The 13,759-nt window shown below is 37.2% G+C and overlaps 1 protein-coding gene across 14 annotated transcripts in view; it reads right to left on the bottom strand.

The window, feature by feature from the left end:
* ARHGAP12 (Rho GTPase activating protein 12) overlaps window positions 1-13,759 on the bottom strand; it is an 80,745-nt gene that overhangs the window by 16,131 nt on the left and 50,855 nt on the right. For 10 of the 14 annotated variants that reach the window (XR_009964506.1, XR_009964505.1, XM_062617406.1 and 7 more), the window contains 5 exons: window positions 10,756-10,830; window positions 7,986-8,047; window positions 6,318-6,399; window positions 4,622-4,744; window positions 443-547 (listed from right to left, as the gene is read on the bottom strand). Coding sequence is in view for 12 of the 14 variants with exons in the window: in XM_062617406.1 (XP_062473390.1) it covers window positions 443-547; window positions 4,622-4,744; window positions 6,318-6,399; window positions 7,986-8,047; window positions 10,756-10,830 (447 nt within the window). In the remaining 2 variants the exon portion in view is untranslated. The remainder of the gene's footprint in view (window positions 1-442; window positions 548-4,621; window positions 4,745-6,317; window positions 6,400-7,985; window positions 8,048-10,755; window positions 10,831-13,759) is intronic. The other 4 variants (XM_062617403.1, XM_062617398.1, XM_062617401.1 and 1 more) reach the window with 2 other exon arrangements.

Raw genomic sequence — 13,759 nt, forward strand, 5'->3', positions numbered from 1 at the left:
GAGAGAGAGAGAGAGAGAGAGAGAGAGAGAGAGAGAGAGAGAGAGAGAGAGAGAGAGAGAGAGAGAGAGAGAGAGAGAGAGAGAGAGAGAGAGAGAGAGAGAGAGAGAGAGAGAGAGAGAGAGAGAGACGGAGAGAGAGAGAGAGAGAGAGAGAGAGAGAGAGAGAGAGAGAGAGAGAGAGAGAGAGAGAGAGAGGAGAGAGAGAGAGAGAGAGAGAGACGGAGAGAGGAGAGAGAGAGAGAGACGGAGAGAGAGAGAGAGAGAGAGAGAGAGGAGAGAGAGAGAGAGAGAGAGAGAGAGAGAGAGAGACGGAGAGAGAGAGAGAGAGAGAGAGAGAGAGAGAGAGAGAGAGAGAGAGAGACGGAGAGAGAGAGAGAGACGGAGAGAGAGAGAGAGAGACGGAGAGAGAGAGACAATTCTGCATGTAAATCACATAATTCACCTCAATGACATTCTTTTTGCTGGATTTGTCCTTTGAGGCCCAGTCAATCAGTGCTCCTTTGAGATCCACTGTAAATTCTGGCTTAGACTGATTGACACCAAACTTCTGGAAAAAAAGGCACAATGATGACAAACTTAAAACAAGTAAAGAAGCTCCTAACCGGTACACAATCTTGCAGTCCTCTAGCTATAACATACATTATTTACAGTCCATACAACTTAACCCAAATACAATACTTCGCCACAAATCAACAGGCATGATACCAGGAAAACAGAATCCAAACAGAAACCACAAAACCCAACCTTTAAGCATGCCTATTAAAACCTGCACAGCTTAAAGGCTTTAAAAATCCGTAACATTATATGCCAAGTTGCAGCAAAGCTTTTTTTTCTATCATGAATGGTAGAAGTCCATACAGCATTTGACTGTAGCTTGACTTTAGTCAAGATAGTCCCAAGCTTTAAATAAAACTGGCTCAGAAGTACCTGTACAAAACAACCCCATTCTGTCAGTTAATCCATGGTTCCATATAAACAAAAAAAAAACAAACAAAAACAAACAAACAAACAAACAAACAAACAAAAAACAGAAACAGTATCTTTGCTAGAGACGAATCACATCCCTCCTGCACTGGAAGAGCACTTTCAGGTTTTACGTTTTTGTAATACCTATATATTTTGTGCACGTTTATGTATTTCCAATAATGCCTTCCATGTTATTTCATACTTTTCTGTGGTTCTTCTACTGCAGCACTGGAGCACAGCTTACCAAGTAAACAGAACTCAATTTCAGTCTAGCTACCAAATGAAAAAGCAAGTAACTTAATAAAATAAAGCATCTAGCCCAGAAGGAACCCTTCAAACAACGTGAAGGAAGACACCTGGGAGCTATTTTTACCTATTACTTTTACATTTACACTAGGTATCACAAAGTACTTGTATTAGGGTTTCTACCTACACCACAGAGCTCTGAAATCATTCCTCAAGGAAACCAGTGCAGTGACCCACACAAACAAAAAGCTGTAACTGTGAGTTAAATGAGTAAAACACAAAACAGGGAAAGCCGTAAGTCACTTGGATGTAGGCACAGAAATTTAATGCTGTAGTTCTAGGGGAAGCTTGTAGCATCAGATCCTCCAGAAAGGTTCTTTTCTATTTCTTTAAAGTGTCTTTGATGTGCAAATGCTGTTCATGTGACAGCTCTGGGGGACGTGAGCCCCAGGACAAGCTCCTTGCTGCGAACACAAGTTTCCAGCCTGTACAAGAACATCCATATCCAAGGGGAGAAAAAACAGTTCAGAAAACAGAACTAATCTGCTGCTTCTGATTAAATTCCCAGCATGTATGTTAATTAATGCTAATTGTGTTTTAGAAAGGCTATTTACCACTGGAAAATCTTCCTGCCTTGAGCCTAAGGGCAATTAAATGCTGAATGGAAAGTAGCATCTTAAGTTCTTTATTTTGCCCACGAAATATCAGAATTGGGGAATATTTATAATTTACCTAATGCCAACTAGCACCTGGGGACAGGGGGAGGGGGAAGAGATGAAAGAAAACCAAACCCCACAAAACCAAAAACCAAACAACCACCACCAAAACCCCACAACCTTCTGGTTTCTAACTTAATTCTCAGATATCTCATCCAAGAACATTTCCTATTAATTATAGCAGAGCTTTTGAGAGGCCCAGCTCAGCAGTGGAGACCACAGGAACAAACTCTGGGCTACTATGGCTCTTACAGTTGTAGGTGGCTATGCCTATTTAAGAGAGATTCACATAACTACTTCACATACAGCCAAAGCACCCCAGCCACACACTTCCTGACAGCCTGGGTCAATCTTGCTGCATGTTGGGAGGAAGAAAAAAGATGAAAAATAAATAAATTAAAAAAAAAAAAAAAATTTAAATACCACCCCCCCACCAGCCCTGTTTCTAGAGTTTGGCACTGGAGAGAGTTGCGAGACTAGAGCCAAAATCAAGTCCTTTTAAGTCCTCTGCAGGATCCAGGGGGATTCATTAAAAACACCACTCAGATGATGCTGAGAAACACAGAAGACCTGCTACAGGTGAAATCAGCTAACAATGACCAAAAAAACCCCATTAAATCTAAGTCACTGCTGTTCTGAGCAAAAGGGAAGCCCTCCAACCCATTAGCTTGTTGAACTCTCCACCTTACAGATCACAGAACTACCCCAAACACCTCTGCACTCTACCCACCTTTTTGGCCTGACTCCCTTCATCATTTCAGAGAAACACAGAACAAACAAGAAACTAGAAGCTAAATTCTTCAGAAGGGAAAACATCTTCCTTAGCTCCTTCACACAAACAGAGCCCAAGTTTCTGTGACAGATACAAGGATGGGGAAACTCACACTAATAATCCAGACTCTCTGTAAAGCTTCTCTGATACACCAATATGCTCATCACAAACTTAATTTCTTTATTCAAATAAAATCTAAGCTTAGCATGCTGGCTGTCCTATAAGCTTTCTTGTAAAGGGTCTTTTCTGCTCCTGAAAGAAAGATGTATGAAACAAGATGCCAGCAGCCAGGAACAAGTCCTCTACAGGGCTGCTGAGACACTGCATACAAAGGTTAGCTAAAGGCAATCAAACCCTCCTGAAGCAAGCAGATTCTGTTGAGAGCAGCAAAAGGAAAACCTTTCGCTTTGGCAGTGTCTGCTTTCTCCAAACAAGAGTGAGCTACGAAGTCAGCACCAGTCAGGTTAAATTTAGGTCTCGGTGAGTAGACACCTTATTCTTACTGGATTTCTCTTTTGAGCTATCTGGGAATTTTGAAAAGGGCAGCAGTGTGAGATGGAAAGAAGGAAAGGTCTATACGTGGTGGTGCCAGCTGCCCTAGATATGAAGCTGTCGTATCACCATTTGCTGTATTTTATGAACCCCTGCAGCTTAAATTTGGCAATCGCTATTGCAACTCATTCATATCAAAATGAGAAGCACCTTCTTTCAACACTCAAAAATTCAAATTTTTGTAAAAAGGGATATTAAAAACAAATAAATCTGTATTTCCTTACAGGAAGTAGCCCTGTAAAGGCAACCAGACTGTGTATAAATTGTCTGGTTTAGGCTTCCACATACATAGCAATGAATTTGACAAAGAAAAGGCAGCTGCATCATTTTTAGCACAAGGTTAATTGAATAAGCCTACAATTCCCTTACAAGAAAAAAAACAACAAATAAGGTACTGGTCATCAAAATGGTCATTCCAGAAGTCTTAGGAACCATAACTAAACTCAAAGCATACAGCTCTCCCACCACACTTCAGGAAATACAAGCCAAGACACCAACATAGTTTTAAACATCACCAACATACTAAAATCCTTAAAAAGTTAAATTATTGAAACACTGCTTTTAATATCTTCAGCATATGATTTTTTCCATGAAATCTTTAGTTCAATTCTGACGAGTGCCAAAAAAGCAGTATTAAAAACCAGTCAGACAACCAGTCAAGCCTGTTTGTTTCTTCTAACACTAGTATAATGATCTGAATTCCTCCTCACCCACCTTGAGCAACAAGCTAACATATTAGCTGCTGACGTTTTTATCAGTTTATGATAAGCAGCACTCCCATGCTTGGCATCTGTACTTCAAAACATGACTAACAACAGACACTTAAATTATTTACAAAGAGTCCTACAAAGTTACATCAGCTTTCTGTTTATGGCATATAGCCAGAACATCCTGAAGCTCTTTTCCTTTCAGCTTTTTATGCAAAACATTTACATGTTTAGATATTCAAATTATAGCTAGAATTAACAACATGTACATTATTGTATCAAAAGTATCATGTGCACCTTATAAATATCCCAAATTAGTTTTGTTAGAAAGAATTAGACATAAGTATCTGTTAAAAAACTGACCATACCATGCTGTTTATTAGTCAAGTCACTAGTGGCTCAAATAGAAGGCAAATTTGGGATTATAAATCTGGCACTGATGAACCACATACTCCTTCTGCTTTGTTCCATTAGAGCAATTACTCAATTATTCCACTATACTTATGTTAATCTGCATCTTGGATGACTTCAAACAGCAAACAGGATACGCAAGTTGTTATAGAAAATGACAAAACATGAACCTTGGAAAAATTCAAATTGACTTTCAAGATTAGTGGCAAATAGCCTTACAGTGACAAGAGGCATGCAACAAGAACACATACAGTGATAGCTGAAACTTGGTCAGAGTTTACATAGGTGACAGCAGGTCGACGACTGAGAGCATTTTTCCAAGAAGAAAGCAGCGAGAGCAAGAGCTCAGGAATTGAGCTCCCTTGGCAAAATGACTTGATGAGAAAAAGGAAAAGAAGTGATGAAGTCACAAAACAATGCACAAAAATAAAGAAGATACGGTTATATCAATCACTAGACAAATGCTAACCACATTCTTCTCTTAAGATGAAGAAATGTGATGCTTACCACATGTCAAACTGTTAGACTTGACAAAATACTGACACAGATCAATGTTTGAGGTGAAGTGGAATTTTTGAGACCTACCCCCACAAAAAAAAAAAAATCCAATACAGACCGCAAGAAGAGTGTGTGCTAGATATTAAATTATGTATTTCCAAAGCCAACTGCAAGTATGCAGGTATACAACACAAAGTCCTTGAAAGAGATTCTCCCTTAGTATATCCAGCTTCACTCGATTCTGTCCATATTATTGATATTTTTCTGACCCTCCTCCAATACTCCACAGTACTTATGCCTATAAAACTAAAGTATGTTTTGGACCCACAGCTATTAAAGTAACTAGCAGAAGTCACCAAGTCCATTTCCTACCAGACAGCTTAATTTACCTTATCTCATGCATTTGATCTTTATTCTTTTTCCTTCCCTTCTCTTTTCCTTCTGCTTGACCATCTTGCCCAACTTCACTCTTTCATTCTCTTCTACCCCAAATGTTATTTACTCATCCTCATCCATTTTTTTCCCAACCACCCCTTCTACAGCAACAGTAAGGCAAAAAAAAAATTGTTTACAGCTCTGAAATAGACTCAATGCTTTAGAAAAAAATTGTCAGTACCAATTCACTAACCAAAAAGAAGCACAGCAGGAAAAAGTGAGCCAAGTAGAAAGACCAGCAAAGCCCAGCAAGATAGCATATATCTGTAAGATGCAATTTTGCTGGAATTCACATGATAATACACTGGAATAATGAATACTGATTTTGACCTCTCCAATTATTACAGAAGATCCATACAGTTTAAAGTCAGACCTCCAAAATTAAGCAAGCAGTAGATAAAGAACCATTTCTATACCTATTAATGTATAAATAGCTGGATAAATATAGCACATTTAGTTATGGAGCTATTAAACTAGAGGTGATATAAAAATTGAACAGTCATTATCTTCAGTGCGATGCTTCCCTTGAGAGTTTCATTAGACACCAAAATAGATACAAAATACTTGTCAAGCACTACAGACATAAAACAAAGTAAGGAATCCACCAAGCCAAAGACTAAGACAATAATACTAGATTATTCAAATAGTCTAATGCAACTAGGCAAGTGTCAGGCTGTTCTCTTCATTATATGTATTACATTCAAAATTACCTGGAGTGTATGAAAAAAACTAAAAAATAAAAAATGCAAGAACAGTGAAACAAATGTTTTAGACAAAAATATTAGTGAGGAACATAAATATGCATCTTGGAGCAAAAACTTAAAACTTACACGGCTTCTTCTCATTGTACATTGTAACTGTTACATTAAACTTTTTCCTTGATAACTTACACTTATTTTTTCTAAATGATGCGTGCATATCAATATTTATTCCCTATAAATAAAAGGACTTCATTTTATTGTATTTTATATGATTAACACTTAAATGAGGATGGGGAGTTGTTCCTGTGCTTACCCAGCCAGTTCCACTTCCTTGGGTTTTAGTGAACAGCACTGATGAACCTTGTAACACTGCCCATGATGACATCCAATTCTTTCTGTTAATATTGGTAAATAAAAATAAGATAAATTGACTTAGAAGTAGATATTTAAACTGTCAATCACTGTTTCCCCAGCTGACCTGTATGTTAATATACTTAGCCATGCATACAGTCATTTGTGCCACCAGTAAGTCTTAACTGCTATTATATTTGTAGAAGAGACACACGTTACCAGTCCCAGCCTGACCATCAAAGTCTAAATCAAACAAAGCTAATTAGTAGTGGAAGCAGTTCACAAGGAGAAACACCATACAATTACAATTTCAAAGGGGCTAATCTGGAATGCTCAACCTACTGGGTACTTAGCAAATTATGCCAAAGTACTGCATAATTCTAAAACTGATTGTTCACATCTAGCTGGGATGCAAGTGTCGCACATCTGTGGAATAAGCTCATTTACACTGGCAATAAAATATTTGCTACACGTCAAAAAATTTGCAGAAAGAACAAATAAGTTGTTCCAGCTGTCTATTTGATTTTATGCCTGAGTACCTGTCCTCCTGAGGTTAAAAACATAAGTCTTGACAAGCTCTGACAATTTCCATTGCCCAAACATGAATTATTATTCAACAGCTCTAAAAGTGACAGGATGGCCATGTTGCATCTTTCTGTACAGCAGCGCAGTCAATGATTCCAACAGGTGCAACAAATGGTGAGAGCATACTGTACCAGTAGCAGCTTACATGAGACACTGTCTACCCCTTCCTACCAAGCTCTTAGAAGCAGCAATGAGAAACTAAGCTGGTGGTCAGATGTGCTGCCTAGCTGTACTGGCCTGGGTCAAGGGAGTCTGGAGTATCAGCTAGGTGCTGACTATTAAAGCCTATGGGAAAGTGCTTCATATATGGGAAACACTGAGCTAGATAAATATAACACAGTATTAGATCCAAAACCATTAAATCTTTAAAAAGTAAAAAAAAACACTAAATTAAATCTGAGGATATGCCACTCTTGCACAGTACTTAACACTGACTCTTTGCAAAATACCAGAAATAATAAATATGTTAAATAAAATAAATATGTTACGATATATAATGTAAATGCCTGCCTGTGAAGCAGAGAAAGGAAAAGTTAGAAATAAGGTCACCCATCACCTATAGGGAGACCCAGACTGGTCAATACATTCTGCTTTAAACCTTTCACAAGCAGAGTGAAGGAAGAACTAGAGAGTATGTGACACGTACACTCCTTGAAAATCAAAGGAGATCAAATGAAAGCCCCTCCTACACTGATTCTATCCAAGGAACAAGACACGCTATCACCTATACAGATCTTCTCTTCAATAAATCAATCAATCCCATTTTAAAAAGCTGCCTCTCACCAGCACACTTTCATGAAATCACTACCCTTGTGTTGAACCCTGGCATACATGAGCCTCTGGCTCTCTGAAGTCCATTATCTTTTGCTCACCAGGAGAGACACATACTTTGGGATAAGGAAACATTATGCCCTACAGGAAAACCTTTAAAGCAAATTAAGACAAAAAGTGAGAAACTGCAAAACCCTGTACGCTAACCTAATACAGAAGTCAGATACCTTACACAAACCCTTATGCACATGTATTTCTGGAAGTCCAGACTTACCGAACTTTCTTCCCATTTTCTGTGATTTTTGTCACATTCAATAGCCCATACTTCTCTTGACCCTGTAAGGTAAGAGTAAGACATAACAAATATAAAAGAAAATCTGCTTCTATTGCCATCATGGCACTGAAGCAATCCCCCAGATTCTGGCAATAAGCTGTCTTTGTCTGTTATAACTTCAAGAAATTGTCTTATGTATATTTAAATATGCAGACATCAGCAAAATCAAAATTCCTCTGAGGAAGCACTCATTACCATTCAGAGGGTAAAAAACTTTCCTTCAAGGCCTAGGTTATTTGGACAAGCCTAACTAAATCATCTGTGATACTAGACAGTGGAAATTTCGCAACATAAATGATACTGATTTGTGTAATAGGACGTTTGTGTTTGTGTCTTTTACTGAAAAAGGAGATGGCTGACAAACAAACAGCCTAAATTCTCTGACAAAATTCTTCCAAGTTATTTTAACGTAACTGCATACTTTAAATAAAACATGGCTGAAATGCATAAAAGTATTAACATATTCATTTTTAAAATACATGAGTGAAACGTTTCTTTGATCTCCTATGTTTTTCTATCCCCAAGTGAAATGCTAGAATTTTAAACTACTTCATTATGTCCTGTTGATGAAAATCATTTATATTGGTGTGCCTCTGTTCAAATTTGGTGAGCAGTCAGTGAACAGTGGTAAAAGACAACTGATGAATAAGGCAGTTATTTGCAAGTTTCAGATATTGGAAAACCATTTATTTATACATTTGTGACTCTCAAGATGATGTAACAAATTCTATCATTTGCTCCTGTCACCTCAGCCTTGTCGTATCAACGAATAGTGTTGAAAGAATATTAAGTTATTTTTCCAGTCAATTCCTTTTCAGTAACAGCTTGTGACAGAGCTCCCAACTTAAGAACTAAGCCATTACTTGAAACAATCAACTAGGGAAAGGAACTAAATCAGTTTTATCATAACAAAAATGTCCTCAATTCTAGATCCAATGAAAACAGAAGATGTACTCCCTTCAGCATTCTCCTCAATCTCAAATTTAACTGGACCATTACTGCAGAATACAATATCAAAGAACACTTTTTTTCTGGAATACTGTGACAACATTCTTACCAAAGACATAGATGTGGTTTTCACGAACTTTAAGAATTTTGCCCGCATGTTTCAAGCACAACACAAAATACAAAAAAGATAAACATGTTTCAAGGATAATAGTGTTTAGCTGGTGATTCAGATGTTATTTCACTCCAGTGGTAACTGCTGCTCTTACTCCATCTAGTATCTCCATTGGGCTGTCATACTTACCCAAAGCCAGCAATATATATATAAAATTTTCCCAAAATGATACTTTTAATAGAAGAAATTAGTCACTTTCTTCCCCCACACCCCAAAAACCCCTAGCCTATTCTTTTTATTACTTTATTTGTGATCCATGCAGACCATTACTAACAATCCTATGCACTGCAGCCTCCAACAACCTCTGGCTTTAGTAAGTGGAACAGCCTGTCACCATCTTTCACAGTGGCTGAGCAACCCACACCCACTTTCTCAATTAACTTATGGTTTTAATAAATTACTCATGGTGGAAACTGTGCGAATGCTCCAATAAAGAATTATTCAGAAGTATCATGATGCCCTACTTCACAGCGACACTAGGGGGTACTAATGGGAAAATTACTGTAACCAGGGAAATGGAAATAGAAAGCAAGTTAAGGATCAAAAAGACACAACAATTCACCAGCTTGCTTTGTAGTATTTAAATCCCAGGGGACAGCTAAAGAAAACACAAATTATTTTCTTCTATTCTCAAAAGCAGCAGTGATTTCTTCTGAAAAATACAATTTTAATAATTCAAGGTCTGAACCATATTTAAAGAAATTAGAAGATATGCAGCAATAATTGCTTGTGTATAAGGCTATCAACTATGCTTGCTTAATAAACAATGTTTGTTTTATTGTGGAAAACTGTTTGAAGTGCCGTAAAGATGGACTAGCAGGAATAAACCAAAGATTCCTCTGCGTGCAGAGTAAGCATGAAACGGAAGTTGTGCCTGTAATGCCCTGAGCTACCTACTAAAGGGTTGCTAAAGTTGATCAAGGCACATATTTCAATGCTACTGTAGCACTGTACAGTTCCAAATTTTCTTTTTAAATATAAAAACTATTTAACTATTTCCCACTGTTTAAAAAGCAATAATCACATTTAAAATATAAACTGAAGCAAGAAAGTCTATGAAAAGTTCACAGCAAGTTTACCAAGCTTAAGTTTTTCTCCCAATAGTTATTCTACTCAATCAAAAAAAAGACATAGTTTATTTATGCCAGGTTCTCTGTGCCTCTTTAAGGAGACTGAAACATAGGAGAAAAATAGAGATATCAAGTCTTAGAAACTATTACTGATTACTGACAGTGAGAGATTCTATAGAAATGGGGAGTTTACTTCTGCATTGACCTTCCAAGTTGCTAGATGAGAAGACATGGCTGTTGGAAGAATTAAACTGAGTTCTAAATAATCTGACATAACTTTATCCTACAATGAATTTTTACTTAATTTCCTATCACCATGCTGTATCTAAACCAAAGACATTTAACTTTTTTCTGAAAGCACAGTTGGATGCAATGCATTCCTTTTAAAATGTAAAGCCTTCAAATAGCTTTATCCCATTGTTTTTCTCAATACCAAGCAGGCTTACCCTCAATTCTCTGATCATGAATAGCCTAGTTTCTACAACACCTACTTATCTATTCAAACACTTTGCATACTGACCGTGGCTTGATGCTTTGGTGAAGAAGGAGAGGTCTCATTTTCAGGAAAACTGGCCTTAGAAGCAGTTGATGATTCCTGTAAAATTCAAATAGGTAACATAAGTTATTGCCTTTCTTACAATTCTTTTATTTTTTTAAACCCTAAAGATATTTCTCTTTATACACACTCACACATTACAAAAATAACAGACTACTTTTATCAAGCATTTGTTGTATTCTTAGATAGCTGTATTATAAACCTGCTTACTAAACAGTGGTTTTATGCATTAATGTGAGAGGATTACCTTTATTAAGGGGCAGATTTTTTTATACCATTGCTAGCAAATTACGAAACACACAGCTAATACTAACTTAATACAGGGCACCATACAAGAAATACAAAAAAAACCCAAGAAATTTAAAAAGTAGATTACGTGTCTGTGTGGTTAGTAGATAAGATTAGTACAACAAATTGATTTATATGTAAAAAAGCATATACTAGCTCTATTAATTTTTGTGAGTCATGATCATTATAATTAAGCACTGAATATTTCTAGAGATTCAGGTTATTTCTTTTAAACTAGACTAACTACAGACCAAAAAAAAAAAGCACTAAATCTCTGAAACTAGGGAAAATTGCCCATCTGGAACAAAAAAAGGCATGTGCATTTCCTCTCAAGTAATGATTGCTTTACACAAATACACCGCTTGAAAATCTGGTAAAGAATTTAAAGCAGAATAAAAACATCACTTGTTCTCTGTTACTGTTAAAGCACTTTTCTCCCTCTTTCTTCTTAACACCCTTTGTAGCTATCCAAAATTCAGTTTACTTTTCCAGCATTACATGACACACTGCACATCCATGCTTTAACATACACTTGAAAATCTCCCTACAGGAGTGGCCCAATAGTTCCTTTTAATAGCGTAATAACAAGAGAACATTAGCAGTCCTAAGAACAGCCTAAATGCTTCATATGTCTGTAATAATTTAAAAAGTTCAAATTAAGGAAATCAACATTGTCCTCCCAGGAAGGTATTTTTTTCCAATTTTTTAGCTGACAGCTATATACAGCCATAGCCAATAAACAGTTAACAAGTACATTTGATATCATCAAATTCTGATCAGTCATGGAAGCTCATACTTTTACCCTGACACATTTCAAGCACTCTTTTGACTGGCCTGTTTTCATAGAACAGTGTTGATTTTCCAGGAAAAACAAGTAAGTAAATCTAAACAAAATAGCTTTCCTAGGAGCCAGCTAAAAAACTAACTTGGGGCTGATGTACCTATCCTGACAATCCCGCTTGTTTTTCTTTCTGTCTCATTCTCAATTTCAGACAGCTTTCATACACTGAGGAACTCTGAAACAAGAAGTCCAGTATTTCTGGTCATGAATTATTTCCTTTCCACGTACTAATTTAAAGCAGGATGTATAACAGTGTGCCTGCCAGTGGTAATAAAACAGGTGCATCAATGCACTAAACAAATCCTTTCTTTCCACAGAACACTAGTTAATGTTCCACTACACATTTTTAGTATTTTTTCAAAGCATTAACATTGTGCTGTTATATGAACTATATATAGTCTCTTTACCATTCAAAATAATGCATGCTGCCTGCACATCTTGAAGCTGTTAAAAGTAACTTTAAGCTACTGACTTTTTATTAACAAATGTGGCTCATATATACAGTTTGTTTTGGTTATTACACTAGGCATTTGTACACTTTCATGTTTGCTTCACTAGGTTTAAGGTGTCAGTGTCTGAACACTGAGTCTTGGAGAAAAGTAAACCAACATATTCAGTGTTTTAAAAGAGCTTCTTCATTCAGTGCAGCACTAGAGGTCATTCCAGAACAGAAGTAAACTTTATGCCAAAAATGAAAAGGTAAGTCTTTAGAAGTGAGGCCAAAACTTTAAGCCATCTCCAAAATAGATTTGTTCATTTTCTTTCTTATTTACTCCTCATACCTATGAAGAGTAAACTGCACCAGGCTGGAAGTGTTTACCCAGCTTTGATTTATCAGGACTCCTCCATCTAGACTGTCTCTCATGCAATATCACGACACACTCGATACAGGATACATAAGGAGGAGAAGGGAGGGGAAAGGAGCCGTATAGGGATCTCAGAATCACTCAAGTTAAACTAATTTGTACAGGTGGAAAGCCCAAGACAAGCATGGTCCACTGCTCCTCAACATCACATTTGATATTTTCTAAACAGACAGCTCAAAAGCTTAAGATCAAATCCAATAAATCCTATTCTAGGAATTAAGTCAGCTCATGACAACCCGTTCTCCTATACTCTATTTCAGCAAGTAAAGTCACTAAAACAGGCCAGAAGCAACAGGTCAAGCAACTAATATTGTGGGCAGCAGATCCATTTTCATTACAAGTACTGTGTTTTGCCCATTTAAGGTTTCTTTGACATCTGTGATTTTACTGTCCCACTTCTAGGCTTTTCTTCATACTCCCAAATCTACATTCATCCCATTTTCCCCTGTATCTTTAGAAAAGAGGAGCTGTAATGCTGTTTCCTGGTATCTCATTCTGAGTAGTCTGTGATATGATTTCAGCATTACAAAGTATTTGTTTCCAAGAAACTTGGGATGGGTTGCTGAGAAGTTACAGAACCCAGCAAGTTACAGTCCTACAATAACCCATCTCAATTCCTCCCCACTCAGCTCACATTGACCCTCCCCACCCCCAGGCTGAATGTCTCAGGCAGAAGCAGAAACAGCTGGGACAAAAATCAAACTGGAGAGAAACAGGCAGAGAGAAAGCAAGGGAGAGGCTCTGTCTTCTTGTTGGCCTAAACAGTATCTATTACTGCACAGACTATCAAGAACATGCCCTAAGAATGGGCAGAAAACAGCTTTTGTTGTTACTAATCAACAGCTCTTTTCAGACTAAACTCCCAGCTCAGCTCTGGACAGGACCAAAGCCAAGTGTTTCAGCACTTTCAGTACTCTTGTCTGTCCTTCAAAAACAATATTATAACTCTGCTGTAACCACACAGAGCTTTTCT

The sequence above is a fragment of the Pezoporus occidentalis genome, unplaced genomic scaffold (assembly GCF_034315485.1).
Source record: "Pezoporus occidentalis ecotype Australia unplaced genomic scaffold, CSIRO_AGI_Poc_V1 ctg195, whole genome shotgun sequence".
Taxonomy (NCBI): Eukaryota; Metazoa; Chordata; class Aves; order Psittaciformes; family Psittacidae; genus Pezoporus; species Pezoporus occidentalis.